We start from the raw sequence: 18,768 nt of genomic DNA, 5'->3' as shown, positions 1-18,768 counted from the left end.
ATATTAAATGTAATAGCAAAAGTCTTAATCATGTAGTTAGCAGTCATAATAAGTAGCAAGAAAAACTTTTAAAAAATTGTACAATATTATTTTTTAATAAAAACAGATATTTGAAAATAAGTTGAAATTTGTTTAAATGTGCGTACAGAGGTAATGGTTAACTTTGGTAATCCAATGTAGCTTAGGCTTACAAAGGCAAAAGAATACAATTCTAAACTGATAAATGGTTCCATTATTTAAACACCACAAAATATGTTAAAATAAATATATCATAATTAAAAATAATCATTAACTATAGTTCGTTCTCAAAATATAGGCTGTTTTAGGGGAAGAAATCTATCCCCCTCCGTTTGAACCTACCTCTTTGAAATAATAGCTCAACAGCTGAGGTTTGCCTAAACATGAATAACAGCTGCACCATATATATTAAGAAAAAAAAATGTGGGGGAACTTCTTCCCATTAAACCACCTAAATTTTGTGACTGGAGTATAGTAGTACTGCTAACATAAGAGCTTTGGTAATTAAGCCTCTATACCGCATTATTGGCGCGATTATCACTCAATACTCACTTTCATACCACCAGAAGAGTTCATCTGACAGTAGGGTTTGCCGTCGGGCCTGTAACCTCGGGGCCCCATGGGGGCCCTATGCCCCGAGTTGGGGCCCACAACAGTGTTGCCCATACTTGGTGGTACACCCCACTAAAAAAATTACAAAACCAAAAATAAAACAGAAACATAAAAAAGTTGAAAATAAACAAACTGTAAAACAATGTAAAAAATTATTGAAAATTTGCTAAAAACAAATTAGTTTCAGAAAAATCATTCCCAGGAACACAAAATTAAAACAGTAAAGACTCAAAATATAACTGGCCTAAATAAAATCACCGCATATTGTACCTGGTGTGTAAAATCAAAATAAGTTTGTGATTAAAATATGAAAAATGTAAATAAAAGAAAAGTCATATCGACAATTAGCCAGAACTGGTGAAGTTTGGTTTCTGTGAAATTCATATTCCATTTTTATTTACTTCCAGTAATTAGTGTAGGTGAAAACATCACATTACATAACATCTCATAACATATTACATGGACCCGCTGTAGCCAATTTGTATTAGATTTGAACATAATTGAATGAGCCACTCAGAGAATATGCCAGTGCCGAAATTTGATTTTTTCCCACAGTTTTTTTCCAGTTGATGAGACATAAAAAATTATACAATAAGTTCTTTTATCAGTTTGGATTGGTTTAAATGTTGGCATAATATAACAGAGAAGTAAGATACAAAAGAAATATGATTATTGGCAACCGTGCACTTTAAGCTCTGGAATGGTGGGGCAGAAATATACTAGTACCGAGCAAGGAAAAGGAGAGCGGAAGGGATGACCAATAGAATTTACTAGACACAAGCGACTGGTGCTAGACACGAATTTAATGTACCATTGAACGTTTCCTCTATATCTTACTTCTCTGTGCAGGAGAACACTCCATGGCTCAATTCAACAATGTAAATTCTTATCCAAAAACTGGTTACAACTTAAATACAAAAATGGGAAGTCTATTTTGATCAATGGTCCGACAGCGACTCAACTAAGATATTATTGAATTAGACTAATGAAATCATCTTGTATCTGAAGGGCTTGTTACCTGTTGTGAGTGGTAGGGGGGTTGGCCAGGGTACCGCTGCTGATCCCACTGTCCCGGGGGTCCGTTGGGGGGTTGAGAGTTGGGACGGGGGCCTGACACCTGGCTCCACTGGCCCCCCGCAGGCCCCGGGCCCGGGCCGTACTGCCCCCGATACTGGCTGTTGTTGTTCTGAGCCGGCCATCCACCTGAACAGAAATTATTTTGTCAACGTGTATTAAACCTAGAAATAGGAATATTAATAAATTTAATTGACATTGACGTCTTTACAATGGTGTTAAAATGGTTCTGAGCTGAAATCCACATAAATTACAAAATAATTTAATCTGGAAGTATTTTTGTTACATAGAGTTCTGCTAGCTTCCTGAGAAAGTTTAAGTACCATAGGCTTAAGAGATACACAAAAAATGTGTCTCACCTCCTACCATCATAAGAAGACCTACACAAGGATGAAGTATTTTGTCACGGAGGTTAATTAAACAGGGAATGGGGATGGGAAAGTACATCCATTTCTCGTATGGGAAAAAGCTTTGGTGCTGGCATCTATCAGTAAACTTTAATTCACATAAACAGGAGGGTAGAGGAGCCAGAGAACATTCTGACATTTTGCCAGGAAAACACAACCACTAGGGATAGTCACCAAAATAGTAAATCATTAAAGTGCCCTATATTATCTTTTTCTCTGAACTAAACTACATGCGTTCCCAAAAATCTCCTTAGTCACAACTCACAAGGATTATCTCTAAAATATAAAATAATTAAATAGCAAGATACTAAATGAAACAAATTGCAATACCAATGACAATTAGGTATTCTAAACAAAAAAGATAACACTGAGAAATACCAAATCCCTACCAGGATAGATGGCAGGCCTCTGTTGGTTGTAAGGTGGGTAAGGTTGGTCTTTGGCAAAGTCGGGATGTCGCCGGGGCTGTCCGCCGGGCGGAGGCATTCCCTTGTTGTTAGGGTAGGGTGCCCCGCCGTTGGGGCCCTGGCCACTGCCATACACCTGAAACACATATATGGTTATTGCATATATTTCCAGATCATCCTAATTTCTTTTAATGCAAAATGTATTACTAATGTTTCCATGAGTTGATATATTTAGGCCAGATACAGATGGTATAATGCAAAGAAGTTTGTGATCAACCGTCTAATGTTCAAATTTATTAAATCAACAGAAACAATGATAACAACTTTGGAACCCCATTTGCGTCTTGTATTGTTTTAACTTTTGTTCCTTATGTCAATTCAATAGATATCTGTCGAGACATTCTAATTCAGTTTTTTTCCGACATATCTGGAGATAGTGATTTCTACTACCACCAGCACTTGATGTACGTTTGGGCTGCATTCAGTAAATAAAACATTTGTCAATATAGCCTATTTTTAGGTAAATTTTTACTATGTTAGAAAGTCCCAAGACCTCTCGCTTATTCTAGCACTAGAAGTGATATGACAGTTTACCTGGTCCTGGGGGTAGTACGGCTGCTGGGGTGGCGGGTACGGCTGGTTGGGTGGCTGTCCGGGTGGTGTCTGCCCGGGTCTGGGTGGGTAACCGGGTGGCTGTCCAGCTCCCATATTGTACCTGTTGTAAGGGTCTGGTCCCGGCGGCGTCCCTGTAGCGTTAGGACTAGGCCCCGTTGCCCCGCCTTGGTTGTAGCCCCTACAAACGTAATGCAGTGGTAATATAACTTTTGTCCCATGTATAAGTGAAGAGTTGAAGACCATGGGGATTATTGTGGACATTTGGCATCCCAAAAGGTTCTCATCACACTTCATACCTTGATAAATTTCTGATTTACTAACTGTGATAGAAATATTCCAAAATAATCCACAAACATCGTACACTCACCATTACCTTAATTAAACATTAAATAAAGGAATTGAAGTTGAAAAATGTTACATAACTTCAACTGCCTATTAGTAACAAAAAATTGTAGCATTAAAGAAAAGAGATTGATGTTATTTTCCTAGAATCAGAAGCAATAATTCTTCACCAAATGAACCTTTCCATTTCCTCATGATGTGACCCCTCACATAGAAAAACTGTGCTATAGCATAAGAAAAATCAGTACAACAATAATCTTTAGTAGTGATTATTTCTTAAAATGGTTAAACTAGTAAAAACTGTAAAAAATTTTCTCTAAATAAAAAGGTTCTCTAATATCTTTCACTCTATTACCCTCAAACCAAGCTTTACAAAAGGTCCTGTGTGCAATAGAGATGAAACCTAAACCAAGTTATTTGAATTTTCCTCATCGTCAACACAACTAAGTAGTTGCTGTTAGGAGGGTGTGAACAGCCGCGAGGAGTGACTAGTCGAGGGGATATTACTAGATAGCTCTACACTAACCTGTCCTGGTCCGGGTAGGGGGGGTACAGTGGTCTGTTGGGGGGATACGAGCTGCCCGGGGGGTATTGCTGGTTGTACTGGTCAGGGTACTGAGAGTAGTTTCCTCCCTGGTTCTGGTAGCCTCCTTGCATACCTGCAACAACCCTCGTGTAACTCATTCTGCATCACATGACCAAATTTAACTTTTTTCTTTTTTTCAGGCTGGTAGATTACAAAATTTTACCCCAGGGTCGGATAGTAAGGGCTGCCCTTTTTCTATGTGGTTTTCATATTAATAAGATATATGCTAAAAATCCTGTTTCCAGCATTAGGCCGAGTGGATTTTCTACTACTAAAGCCTTCACAGAGACTGAGCTCAGCAAGTGTGTTTGGAAGAGTTTACAGGCTTCTGGCCGAGTTTGAATATACGAGAATTGCACTTTTGTTGTTGATATTTTAGTAATATTTTTACTGCTTATGAATTAAGACAGATTTCAGACATAGTTCAGTAACACACCATTTTTTGTACACTGTCAAGTTTGAATGTTTTTAAGGTTAAGAGCCAGAAAATATGGTTTTTTAAATGTTGAGTGTGCTTGTATCTAAATTACAAAATTGTTAAGTAAATAAAATCTCTTGTAGATACCAACAAATTCTCCAAATTACATTTATCATAGTCATGTAATGGTAATTACATTAGCAACGTAATTGCATTTTCTGACATTAAGTGGTGCAGCCCTTACTATCTCTTCTTGAAAGTGAATGTTGTTGAAAAATTGACACTGACTTTAACCTTGCTTGAATCGTCACTCTAATATTTTAAAAAACAGCTGTAAAAGTAACAACCCCTTTGCCGCCAGAAAAGCGACAAAAACTTTGTCGACTGCTGTACAGTTTTGAGGTTTAAAAACTTAACATAACCATTAAGTAACAAATAAGATATTGAAAATGTGCAAATAAAATTCAAAATATTGTAAACAGTACGGGAAAACAACTAAAGATAACTAACAAAACAGTATTTAAAAATACCGATTGAAATCGCATGCAGAGATGACAATACAAAATACAAACGTAAATACAAGGAAAACGTTTACACACATAATGAAACATGTAACGGCCTCAACCAGGTAACCCTCGACGGACCGACTGTAACGTCCGAAGACGTGAAATTACATCAAACAGTTACGTTAGATACGACAGAAATAGAAGTGTAGAGTCGAGTTGGAGAGTGAATTCCCATTCCACCACCAAGTTAGGGTAACAACAAGACGGGAGACCTTCGAGCTGGCGACAGTCAACCTGGTAACATTGCCAAACTAAATTTAACGGTGGCTTACTGTTTTATTTTCGGATTTACGAATTTTAGAAACAATAATGATGAGAAATAAATACAGTCACATCTGCCTATCACAATCTTTACCCATGAGTACCGATATCACAATTAATATGGAATACAGACTGTCAATTTATGCAGCCATATAGTGTAGTTCTGTGATTTTATTTATTTCCGAGGTGATATAGTGTAAATAGATTTCTTGTTTGCATATACTAATTTACCCAAGAGGTTAAAGCATGATTTATTCTGAAATCCTTAAAAATCAAGTGAAAACATTTCATTTCATTACAAACCTACAAAAATATTTATCCTGATGTATAATAAACTTAATTTTTCTTAAAAATTCCACAAGACATATAACCCTCAAACAACAATAATTGTACAAAAACAACCACTCGGTATCCTCGGCAATGTTACCACTTTGAGTTGCTACTGCTCGGGAAGGGTCCCACAAAATACAGGGTGCAGAGCAATGCAATGTACCTGGGCGTGGGCCGCGGGGGCCTGCGTCGTCAAACGGGTTGGAAACACTAATGTTATCCGTCGGCGCGGTCGGCACCCCCACACCTGCACACGGCAACTCTTACTCTCAACCACCATACAAGACTAAACATCCCACCCGCTCCACAACACCACACTTCGCTGTATTTTGCTGTTAGATATTTAAAAACCCACTTTATCCATAAGTGTGACAATAAAAATCTCACTTGGTTCTCTACCTAGTCATTTTATCCCATTTTTGCGATTAACCCCATTTTATTTATAGCCTTGCCATTTAATGCCACTCTATATCCTCCCACTTTGCTTTTAATCCCACCTTATTCCCAAGTTTGCCATTTAATTTCTACTTCATCCTCCAAGTTTAATCCCACGTTATCCCCCAAGTTTACTATTTCTCATTGTCCATCAAGGTTATAATTTTTTCCCATACTTTATCCCCGAGTTTGCCTTTTAATCCCACTTTATCCCCATTTTTTCTATTTAATCCCACAGTTTGCCATTAATTTGCTCTTACATATGACAATTTTCTCCCATAGTATCTGTATCTGTCCTTTTGCCAGTTCAAATTCCATGTTAATTGTGTTGTGCCTTAATTGTTTGTATCATAACTTTAGCTTCTGAGTGCACATTAGCCATTTGAAGACACTAACAATTGAGGGAATTTGGTAATGCCATCTTTTTAATTAGTTAAGCCTCTGTAATAGCATTTTTATTATACAAAGTTTTAAATACGACAGAGCCTAAAAAAGTATCTTGCTGACTTAACTCTGTTTTTACAACGCTGCTAGTAAAAAAGTTTGACAACTTTTAGTTTACAACAAAATAGTTTTGTTTTAACATTGTAAAAATACATTGAGTTATTTAAGAGGAAACATAAATTGTTAGTTTTCAAAATATAATAAAGAAACACAACAGAGAAGGGGGTTAATGGCAGATAAAATATTTCTAATAGAATAATCTCTTTATTTAGAAATCTGGGAAGATATTTACCGTCACCTCACCCCCATACTAATTCAACAAATCATGCATCTTCCAATTAGAAAAAATAGTTATTAAGTATCTAGGAATCCTATTTGTTGTATTTTCGTACGACTTGACATTGATTTGAATTTGTATTTACAGGTAGCTGTCGAAGTTATGCTTCAATCTTAATACCAAAAGAAAGGGCAAACTAATACGTTAAATAAATTTCCGATGTTGACTCAAAAGTCCATTCGGGCTCTGTTAAAATTATATAAAAAGAAAAAAATATACTGCATATCTAAAACATTTCGCTATGCTAAAACAAAATAATTTCCCCTAAAACCTTTAAAATAAATATTATATTTATAGCGCTAACGCATATTAAAATATGTTTGTCCCGAAAAAAAAAAAAAAAAATACTACCTACTGCAGAGTAGCTACTACCCTGAAGCAAATAACGGCACTGAAACCTTAGATTTTTAAACAAACAACAACAATGAATCCTATCAAACATAAGGCTTTCACATTTCCTAAAAATCCATTAGAACTTTGGCCCATGAGTAACTTCCCAGACATAAAAGACTCAAGAAAAATGTATGAATAGTGAACCAAGAATAAATATATTATACGATTAATAAATCAAGTTGTACTAGCAATAAATGGACTCCCATAAAAATATGCTTTGAAACAAACTCCTTCTAGTAAACTAAACAAGTAATAGAAGTAAAGAATCTCTTCTCCAAATATCTTGAAATATTTTTTTTTTTCAAAACAAAAAAAAGTTTTAAAAAGACAAGGAAATTAAAATAAAAGAACAAATATTTTTAAAGAAAACAACTTAGGATAGCCTACAACTTAAAAAAACCAACCAAAAAGGTAAAATGTGTAGGGTATTAAAAATCATCTTATTGGAAAATTCTTTGAATTGGTGTAACTAAACTGAAGATTCTGAATGGTCCATTAGTTTATAATAGGGATTGTTGTATTTGCAATTCAAACATTAATTTGTACATGAAACAATTGGAACCACGTATTGTATTATGAAAAATATCTAAGTTCAATTAAATAAATTATAACCTGAATTGCATTTGAACTTCATCGTAAATGTCTCGTACTTTTAGTAAAAAAATATGGGTAAACTTTTATCAATTACCAAATAAAGAATATACCAACGTAAAGTGTATCTTTAATGAATTTTGTTACTACAGTATTTAATATTCAATTTGACCAGAGAAATTAGAAAATAAAAATATTTTAAGAGTTAACCCATCAATAAAATACAGCCTTAGTTCCATAAGTACGGACAAGACCCGACCGTAGACGCATAAGTTTGTCCATTGACAAAAGTAAATTGTGAAGACGACAGGATAGAGAGTTAACCATTAACCGAAAACCAATTACCTTGGTTGGACTGGGAAGGTGGTCTTTGGTTGTTGTAGTCAGGTGGATAGCCGTAACCGTAACCGTCCATGGATCCGCTGCCACCACCAGAAGGGAAAGAGTCTTGCGAATTTGATGACCCTGAGAACAAAAGCAATCTTTGATGAAAAATTATAAAATTTACATTTAAGGTGGTGTTTTAGTTTTATTTCATAGGCCTACTATGCTTGGGTTCTGACAAAATTGAAAGGCTAGTCTTCAGACTTGAGACTCTCGTTTATAATTACACTCTTCTAACAGAAAAAAACTTGAATGGTAAATTCTGGATTAAAAAAAAAATATATCAACTGAAACACTATAATTAATTGTTCATCACAATTGCTTAGTTGACTGTAAAACATTCTTAATTTAACAGTATAATTATAACTAGAATATAACTGTAGCCTATATAACTAGTCCAGATTAAATTAAACAATTTAATTTTTTTTTTTTTCATTTCTTCATTGTTTATTTGTCAATATCAGCCATGTTTGTAACATCAATCACTTACACTTACTTGATCTAGTCAAAATTGTTGATACTATTATTGTTAATGTGTTTAAATCTCTTTATGCTTTTGTTATTATTATATTATTTGTTATTTATTGTATATTTATTACTAGAGTAGTTACTGTTGCTCAATATTTTGTGGCTTATTAGATACAACATGTAACATACCATATATTCGCTGTAAAATGGTGTAACCGTTGAGAGGAAATAAATAAATAAATAAATAAATAAATAAATTAAGGTTGACTAAATTGACAGCTACAACAAATTTTGTGTGAGATTGTCTAAACCATCTTGAAAATGTTACACCTTTCTCAGTGTACGTCCATCACGGACGGATAAGTTAAATCCATCTTGAGTGATATAAACATTTTTTACACTATCCACAGAGAAGTAAGGTACAGAAGAATCATTCAATGGTGAACAATCAATACACATTCAGTGGTGTCTAGCACTAGTAGCTGGTGTCTAGGGCAAAATCAACACTGATTCCCCACCTTCATGTAGCCTACTACAATGCTCACGGTGGAGACAGACCCTAGTAATGGGAATTTCCGCACAGTGCTTGCCGCTCGTGCTCTTCCTTACTCATCAAAAGTATATTTTAGGCAAAAAATACTATAGCTAAAAGGGCACGGACTTCCCATAAGCATATTTCCTCTATACCTTATATATCTGTGCGTTATCACACTTCAACAATACAAGTCTATTCATCTCACCAGGTGAAGGTACAGGTGCAGTCTTGGTGGATTTCTTTTTCGACGTAGCCTCAACCTGGTTGATGATTGGCTGAGGATCAATGCCTCCTAGATCAAAGTGGCACTCGTACGGCAGCAGATTCTTGGTGTAATGTTTACGCAGAGTGTACGCCGCGCTAGACGACGCTCCGATACCCAACAACCCGGCAATGTCCTTCCAGATCTTGTTTTTTGTCACCTGCAAAATGGAGTGTTCATAAGCCAATGCTCTCGAGTTGAAACATTTTGTTCACTTAAATATGATTAGAGGTTAGAATTTTTCAAACATTTTGGAACCTGGTAAAGATTTTGTTATTGTAATTTGAAATGTGATAGGATGATACAAAAAATGTATGTTTAATTGGACGATTTGGAAAAAATATTAGGCACAAAATTTTTAGCTAACACTTTTTACAAACATTAAAAGATATAACGATTACTTTCATTTTGAATTTTCCTTTTCTACAACTTCTGAGAAATTCTTAACTACCCATTGGTTACAGGGACAAATGGAAGTACACCCAAAAGCCACATAAAAACAATGATTTTAAAAGAGAGGAGTTAAAACATTTTCATGAAGATTGGACAGGTTATTGGAGGTTATCATTTCAAAAAGAAGGTAAATAGTAACAGTAAATTGCAATAAAAAATATTATACTTCTTTTACTGAAGTTAAATGGTTTTTCTTTAATTCAGTTCCACGGCCTTGCTTCTTAGGTTTTCAATAATTTTCTTTTTGTACTGTAAACATTATTTTTCATATGTCGTTAGCTTTTGTCTTAATTATAACTGTTTAGCAATTTAAGCTTGGTTTGAATTGTATTTATTACACTCAAGCAATACAATAATTATTCTACTTCAAAAACTAATTGTGTTCTGAGCAGCAAATATAAAAAATATGGGACAGTAACGTTTTGCTTTATGGCTTGAAATGTAAATTCAAAGGTTTTTTTAATTAAAAACAAAAAAGTATTGTCCATATAAAAAAAATGATTGATTAATTTTTCAGTAGCAAACCAATCTTTTGACCAAAAACTCCTCCATAACATGACCAATTCTCATGTATAGCAACATTTAAAAACACCAAAAAGAGAAAAACAACACAGAGAAAAAAAGGCAGCAACGGAAAAGAGGTTTGGCGATGTATCCACCTGACCTCTCCAATGGACACAGCCTGCCTTACCTCTCAGGGTTGCCACCACAAAACAACAACTGTCAGTGTCGCCACTACGGCAGCACGACCACACAAAACTGTGCTCCACCCAACAATTACTAGATAAAGAAAAAGTGATAAAGAATTGAAACTCGTGATTTGACAAATGTTAAATCCATTGAATCTAAGAAAAGATTAAAATTTTAGATTTCCTCAGCTGAATATGTTAGTATTTCAAACATAGTTACACCCAGTTTGCCAGACTCCTAAATCCCATAGGTTAGTTTAACCCTCTCAGACAAGCAAATATTTGAAAAACAAAACTATTCATTTTCATTTCATGTATTTTTGTACAGGCTACCATTTTAAATGCATACTCCACTTTGTTTTTCCATAACAAATTGTTTCTCAGTGCATGATTAATTTTCCATTTCCACTCCGAATAATCGACACGGATTTATCTGCTACGGATGTTAATATCTATAAATATTACAGATACAGAAACCTGTCTTTAAAATAAGATTTGAAGACAGGTTTCTGTATAAGTAAGTTATAAATCTAGAATAAAGTGGCCGTGATATTTTTTTAACAATATTTAGCTTCAAAGAGAACACTGTATGTAAATTTGAAAAATATTTAAGTTTAAGAAAGATGTCCAAATACAAAATTAGATGTTTAGCATTTGATATGCGACGTTTAAGACCGCAGCGCTTCTGCAGATCACAGGAAAGTAGTGCCATACTAACGAGAACCAGCTCACTGACCAGTCAACAGAATTGGCGGAACTTTCCGCTTCCCATTTCACAACATCATTATACTTTACAATCATTATAGACGTATCAGTTGCTTGTCCGGGAAGGGTTCAGACAGAAAATAAAACAAAATCTGAGACTGAATACGGGTGTTAAAGTCCCTCAAGTTTTTAGGAACTTTTATAAAAAATTATATTTCTGTTTAACAGGGAAGAATTTATACAACAGGGTGTCTAGTTTATTTCTGATTTAAAATTCAAGACTAATTCCAGATCTTTCAAGACTTAATCGTCGTTGTTCACGATCACGGCAAAATTATGAACATTTTCCGCGGCCGTGTAGGCATCCATCATTGAATCCCATGGTCACAAAAACGCCATCCTCATCTCCCGTGGTCTCGAACACATTATCGTCGTCGTCCCCAATCAAGGCAAAATCATGAAAATCTTTGGTGGCCGTGTAGACATCATCATTGAATGCCGCAGTCACCAAAACTTCTTCGTTGTCGTCCGTGATCGCGGCAAAATTATGAACATTTCTCGTGGCCGTGGAGACATCATCATTGACTCCCGCGGTCACAGAACATAATCGTTGTCGTTCACGATCGCGGCAAAATCCTGAATATCTTCTGCGGCAATGTAGACATCATCATCGTCTTCCGCAATCGCCTTAAACTCATGAACATCTCCCACGGCCATGTTAGCAACGGACTGCAGGTACGGAAACGTCATCATCTTCGTCCACGATCGCGGAAAAATCATGAACACCTTTCGCGGCTGTGAAGACGTCGTCGTCCAGCATGATTGCGGTTTAATCAAGAAAATTTCCAACTTTGATATCAAAATAAAGACTAATTGCCAACCTTTCAAGATCATTTTTAAATTCAATACTAATTCCCGACTTTCCCGTTTTTTCTGACTACTAGACACCCTGTTCAATTAAACTATAGGATCATGATTAAATTACCAAGATAAAAATGAATCAAAATTATTTATAGTGAACGTCTATTTTTCACAACGATTCCTCGATGCATTTTTAAATTTTAGAGTCATGTCTCAATATTTTGGATTCAGATCCCAAATTCTAATCCTAACCACCCGTAGTTAAAAAAAATATTTCCATTACTTGTTACTTTCATCTACTAGTTGGAGTAACTCAATAAATGTTGATGGGTTCTTGTTAAATAAATGTTACTTATATGATTGGTGATAAAAATTATGTTACAAATTTGCAGAAAAATGAAAAGGAGGAACAATATGAGTTTATCACTAAGTGAATTCACAAAAATGATTTAGTTCAAATTATTATAAGTTATAGTACAGGTTAGTGTATAGTATAAAAGTGTTAAATTTGATAATGTTAAATATATTATGAAAACACTTAAAAAGTAATAATTGGTCCCAAAATGTTTCTTTATAAGTATGAAGAGAAGAACAAACTTGTATTTGGTGAGACAAACATGCAGTTACAAAAATAGGGGAATCAGTATCCAATAAAGCCATCACCAGTTTTTTTTCTATCATGCACGTTGGAGTTTTCTATTTACATGCAGAATTCAACAAATATTTTATAAGAGTATTAGTGAGACAACTTTGCCAAGAATTGCATTTGTAAGGTAAGTAAAACTTTCAAATTTCATAGTGACTTTTTCAACCTATTGATAAATTTACAAACTTTTAACAAAAATACTTTTTTTCTAATGTTCTGCATGTAACTGGAACTTGGTAATTGTTTTCAAAAAGATTATTTAAACAAATAATTTTCAGTACAAATTTCAACAGAAGTTGAAAAGAAAATCAAACCCAAAGAACCATTTTTCCGTTACAAAAAATGGTATGACTTGGGTTAATTTCAATAACATGCCAAGTTTGTATCCCCATACGAGAAAATCGATCACATGTTAGTTACTTTAAATTGTAAAAATATTGTTAAACTGTACGAGAAGCAAGTCTAGCACATGCTGCTTCTACGGTTTGTTCTTCTCTTTAAGTAGGTTAGTATTTGGCAATCAAATATAAATATCGCCTCTCTAAAAATCTATACTGAGCGACTGTCGCTAAAACCAACCAAACTAAAGACCTACTTATCTAGTTCACTGTTGCAAGATTATGCAATCCGAAATAGTGTAGGTTAAGTTTATTTTTTTAAGGAGTATTTTTTTTAAGGCAATCATTTTAGATCGTAGTTGGTGTTAAAATATGAAAAGTTGTTTGCAACAAAGGAAAAATTAAAATGTAATGTACATAATATATATTGAGCAACCAAAAATTATAAACAAAAAATTTAATCAAAAAGTTTTTAATTTGTATTCCATCAAAAGGACACAGTGAACAGATACTACAAAAGAGAATATGTACACGAATACAGCATCTAACAAATATAGTTATACCACTTACCTTGTGAAAAAACAAAAACCAAAACAAGCAAAAACAAAACCTTACCTTGAAATCTTGATTTGCTGATTCTGCTTGGAAAGTTAAATAAGATGTTAGGAAAAGGTTCAGTTCGGATCGGTCGTACTTTACTGGACTTGTCTAGTCAAACTACACCAACTACAGAATTTGTCATTTTTTTAGAAAATAAATTCTTAGGTTCGAATTAAAGGCAGGAAAATAAAGTAGATAAATGTAACCAGTAGATTGCAAAAGTAAAATGAGCATTTTTGCTACAAGCATAGATTAAATTATTTTTCACCATATTTATTTGTTCAAGTTAACCATTTTTTCTTGCATTAGCAAACCAATTCTTTTGACGTTTCAATATTCCAGTAAACAGTTTATTCCTTTCATCATTGAAAAATTTAAATAAAATTTAAAATACTCCTTTTTTACAAAAAAATAAATAAAACTGCATTTTTATTTTTACAACAGTGAATACTCATAAAAAGACAGACTATTCTAAATGATTTATTTGTAAGGTTAATCACAAAAGCTTATTTCTATGTTACAAAAAATAACAAAAACAGTGCAGTGTTCTGGTAGTCCTCGGTGGTAGTGCAAGCAGGTGGGGAGGGGATAGGTGGGGGAAGATAGATCTCACAACCAGCTGTTAGGAAACGGAAAGTGTTAGTTGAGTCATCTTGCCACGCCAAAAATACTAGTAAATAGCGTAAAAACAGTTCCAATTTACTGTAATGTAGCCAAATGAATTATTTCTCTTTCATGAACTAAAAAATGTTATGGAATTTAATATTCTAAAAAATTTGAATTACAGAAGAAAAAAGTCATCTAAGTAAGGATCAATTTATACAAACATTTCACAAGTTTTACAATGCAAAGATGTTAGCGTTTCCCAAATTAGAGTAGTTTTGGGTAAAGAATACATACTGAAACCTGCATTCAACTCATTGGTATTGAAATTCTTGAGAGACATCCTTATAGAATGATCATACTTAGGAAAATTACAATCATTTTAATAGAAGATGCTTTTTTACTTCAAAACATTGGAATGATTAAATTAGTTATATTTCTCATTCCATTAGTACAACCATAAATATTAAAACATTAATTTCAATGCTGAAGATAAGTACAAAATACATTATATATCAAATCCACAAAACAACCCAATTCTAAACAAAAACCACCCTCAGTAAAACCACAGGCGATGGACAAGAATCGACTCGCATGCGTAGAGAAAAAAAACAGACAACCCATCGAAGAAGACGGACTTAACGCCTAGGTGAAAAATAAGGTAAAAAATAGCTACCATGGAACTACACTGCACCTTGCATACCTCCATGAAGCCCCCTCTCTCCTTGACATAGAGGTATAGTCTAAAGAGATCGAGGGGGTTCTTGGAGATTGTTGGACAGGTGGTGATCGGCGTCTTCCTCTCCTCCATGAACTGCAGCAGCTTGTCCAGCCAGTGACGACGGTCCGGCGCATCGTCCATCTCGTACAGCTTGCTCAGACTGTCCTGCTTCTGGAACAAGGTCATGTATCAAGTTTTCCGCTACACCATATCCACCTACACTTAACTGTTCCGAATTGTATGTGTAAATATTAGTTTATTTACGTCTGTTTTTTCCCAACAAATTTACAATGATACATAAATAAATAAAAAAATCTAAAGGAATTTACAATAAAACCTCCAAAATCCGAATGGAAATCTGAAATTAGATGGGAAGCCATTTAAAATTATGTTTTTGGACGCCAGTGTGAATTTCTTTTTTAACAGTTAAGACTACAAAATCAATCAAATTCTTGTGAATATGAAAAGGATCATACTAAGGAATATGTCACTCAAATGCTAAGGACTAGACTAATAATTTCACCCAATAATTTTTTTTTAATGACAGAATTTTTTATCTTTATCCTATCAATCAGGTAGTAAAAACTCATTGATGTAAAAACTTGATAGTGTGATGTACATTAAACATCACAACTGGATTCCAAACCAGTCTCTTTACTTTATTATATTGTAAATAGCTTTTCCATGGCCATTGGGGTGGTAGTTTTCACATAGGCTACCCAGTAATTCTTAACTGAAATTGCAACAGGGTTTGTCATCACATAGGGTTGATAAGGTTCCAATGTATACCGTTATACAAGCCTGTCACATTAAAATTGATTTATCAAAAGTTTAAATCTACAAAAACCATGGTCAAAATTATATTTTTATGAATTTAAATCACAGGTTAAAAATATTTTACGATCAATTATGTTGTGAATTTGAGTATTGTAAAGAAGAGCACTGTACTGACGTATGAACTTATAACTTGTAAGTACAATATACAGCTAATTGTCACATAAAACTTAAGTTTATCAAGATTATTGGCTTCATCCTTAAAGCTCGTCCCAACCCACCACCAAAAGAGCAAATTTTATTTGACAGAATTTTACAATATAAAAATATTTTTAAAAAAACCTTGGTCAGAGAAAAGATTTTTATTGAAGTAAAAACTCTTCAGTTTAATATATTACAGAAGTTTTAGCAATCCAAGACAGTTTTAACCACACAAATTCATCATAACAAACCTGATTGAGACTTAAATCATTCTTCGTAGAAGGATTACCCTTCAAATAGTAAAGCAAAGAGTAAAATTAAACAGAATTATTAAAAATTGGCAAGCAAAGTTATTGAAAACTGCAAGACATTGAATAACATTCAACATTGTATAAACGTAGAATATTAAAAGAAAATAAATTGTTACGTAGAAAAAATCCATAAATCTAAAACTTAATTTTAAAAATCTTGGAATTAACCTAAAAACATTGATGTTAAAAAATAAGCAACGAAGAGCGTTAAAACAAAAATAGCAGCGTAACGAAAAACCAAAAAAAGAAACATGCGCTTAGCCCAAGCAACCAGTTACGAAGCAACAGAAGGCCTACTCATGCCGACACCAAAGCGAGGAAACATTAGTGGGGCTGAGACAAAATGATATTAACCTTTGGCCTGTATAAGTCCTGTGGCATATGACTGTTATAGACCTGCAAAAGAACAGACTCGCATCACCTGGTGTAACCGACGGCACCTCACGGTTACGGGTTAGCCAAGCTGTGGTTACGGTTACAGTACACCTTCCTCACACAATGGTACAAAATTGTCAAATGTTGTGGGAAAAGTAAAAACTCTTTGTAGATGAAAAATGAACTCAATTTATTCTTCAGTTTTTTAGTTTTAACGAATGTTCTTTGAGTTACAAACAGCTTTATAACCTTCCTTGGCTTGGATGTTTATCGTGGCAAAATTTGTAAACATCGACACCAGTAAACCCTCAATAATCCAGACAATTTGGGGGTGTAAGTTTTTTGGAAAAACAATCCGACTCAAATTAAATCATTTTAAGAACAATCTCAAGGCTGTTTGGACACCCATAAATAAACTATGTTAAAAAAACTTGAGGTTTGGAGAGAAAGGGCTTATTGCCTGAGAATAGGTGTGAGAAAGGATTGGATAAGCAGGCTTACCTTAAGAAATGTAGGCATCCCACTTCGTTCACTACAGAACACAGAAGAAAACACAAAACAAAATAAACACTGGATATTTTGAGGCCACTGGCCCCTTTCTCTACATGGAGAGTCACATTAGATATTAATGTGATATCTATAATGTACTATCTACTGTGACTCTCCATGTTGAGAAAGGGGCCAGTGGCCTCAAAATATCCAGTGTTTATTCTGTTTTGTGTTTTCTTCTGTGTTCTGTAGTGAACGAAGTGGGATGCCTACATTTCTTAAGGTAAGCCTGCTTAAAAAAGCCTAAATAATGTAATCTGAATTTAAATGTACAAACAGTAATCGTAAGCTGATTTTCAATGTTATTCCTAGCATTGATGGTTTGCTATGAAATGTTTGTTGACTACTATCAAAAGTATGTCCAGACCAAGCAAAGTTTGTATCTAACTGTAGATTAATTAGGGTCTACAGAATGTTTAGAGATTGATTATTCACCGTGTAAAATTTTGATTAAGAAATAAGTCATTTGAACTCTAGGGCAATATTTTATTCTAAAACAGATTTGACTAAAGATTTAAGAGGAAGGCGGACTCTAATACTCTAAATGACTAATCGATGTGCTATTGTTGTTAATGTGTTAAAACTATTTGCCCATACAGCACTAGATATTAAAAAGCCCATAAAAGCTAATACCATTATTATGGGCTTCATGGATTCACTTGGAACTATAAATAAGCTTAGAGCAATAGTTCAACATATTATGACTCGAAGACTTCAGATACATCAAAAATTCAAACAGTCACTCTAGAAAAATATTATAGAAAATTAATCTGTAAAATGGGCATATGGTTTGGTAACAATGGAATGCCATTTTATTTGCAGGCAGACTGGACCAATCTGCGTTTATTGTAAATTTTATTGAAACGTAGCACATAGCGTATTATCCATGTACAAACCACGTGTTTACCCTAAATAATCATAATTCATCATCATCTGTTCTTTAGGATTCATGAGAAGAATTAACAACATCATAATAGCTTTGTTTTAAAATTAGAGCATCTCTTTTGGGCAATTCAATGATAAATTATTATTAGGGTGCGTTAAAAACAACTTGATGATATCAGTAGAAAAAATTCTCACTACATAAAATCGTTGTTTGAACCAGCACAATATTTTTCCCACTACTGAATTGCGAAAGTTGACTTATCATCCTAATATATAATCTGGAGACTGATTTTAAATGCATTTCATTTTGGTAACGTTTGAATGCGACAATGTTCAATAAATCTTTTATATTTAAGAGTATGATTTTAATACTTTTCTCATGCTTTCTCCAGATGACTAGCAAAAGTTGACAAATAGTAAACTACAAAAATGCCTCAAGATAAACTAAACAATGTAAATAAAATTTGGTGATCCATAAAGTTGATCTATTGGAAGTAAGGACCAGACAAATTACAAAAATGTAGTCTAGGAATATACCTTAGTCCTCTTACCAAAAATACAAACAACTACAA

At 34.0% G+C, this 18,768-nt stretch overlaps 1 protein-coding gene across 11 annotated transcripts in view; it reads right to left on the bottom strand.

Moving 5' to 3' along the window:
- LOC128991568 (trithorax group protein osa-like) overlaps window positions 1-18,768 on the bottom strand; it is a 90,746-nt gene that overhangs the window by 4,227 nt on the left and 67,751 nt on the right. For 2 of the 11 annotated variants that reach the window (XM_054414568.1, XM_054414571.1), the window contains exons 13-22: window positions 16,742-16,783; window positions 15,057-15,272; window positions 9,429-9,645; window positions 8,182-8,301; window positions 5,800-5,883; window positions 4,002-4,134; window positions 3,113-3,311; window positions 2,501-2,654; window positions 1,649-1,833; window positions 571-702 (exon numbers count right to left, since the gene is read on the bottom strand). In XM_054414568.1, the coding sequence (XP_054270543.1) occupies window positions 571-702; window positions 1,649-1,833; window positions 2,501-2,654; window positions 3,113-3,311; window positions 4,002-4,134; window positions 5,800-5,883; window positions 8,182-8,301; window positions 9,429-9,645; window positions 15,057-15,272; window positions 16,742-16,783 (1,482 nt within the window). The remainder of the gene's footprint in view (window positions 1-570; window positions 703-1,648; window positions 1,834-2,500; window positions 2,655-3,112; window positions 3,312-4,001; window positions 4,135-5,799; window positions 5,884-8,181; window positions 8,302-9,428; window positions 9,646-15,056; window positions 15,273-16,741; window positions 16,784-18,768) is intronic. The other 9 variants (XM_054414572.1, XM_054414573.1, XM_054414569.1 and 6 more) reach the window with 9 other exon arrangements.

The sequence above is a fragment of the Macrosteles quadrilineatus genome, unplaced genomic scaffold (genome assembly GCF_028750875.1).
Source record: "Macrosteles quadrilineatus isolate MER2022 unplaced genomic scaffold, UCM_ALF_1.0 Scaffold_4__1_contigs__length_99947679, whole genome shotgun sequence".
NCBI lineage: Eukaryota > Metazoa > Arthropoda > Insecta > Hemiptera > Cicadellidae > Macrosteles > Macrosteles quadrilineatus.
Note: the sequence above shows the minus strand (reverse complement) of the source record. Positions and strands in the feature narration are given on the sequence as shown.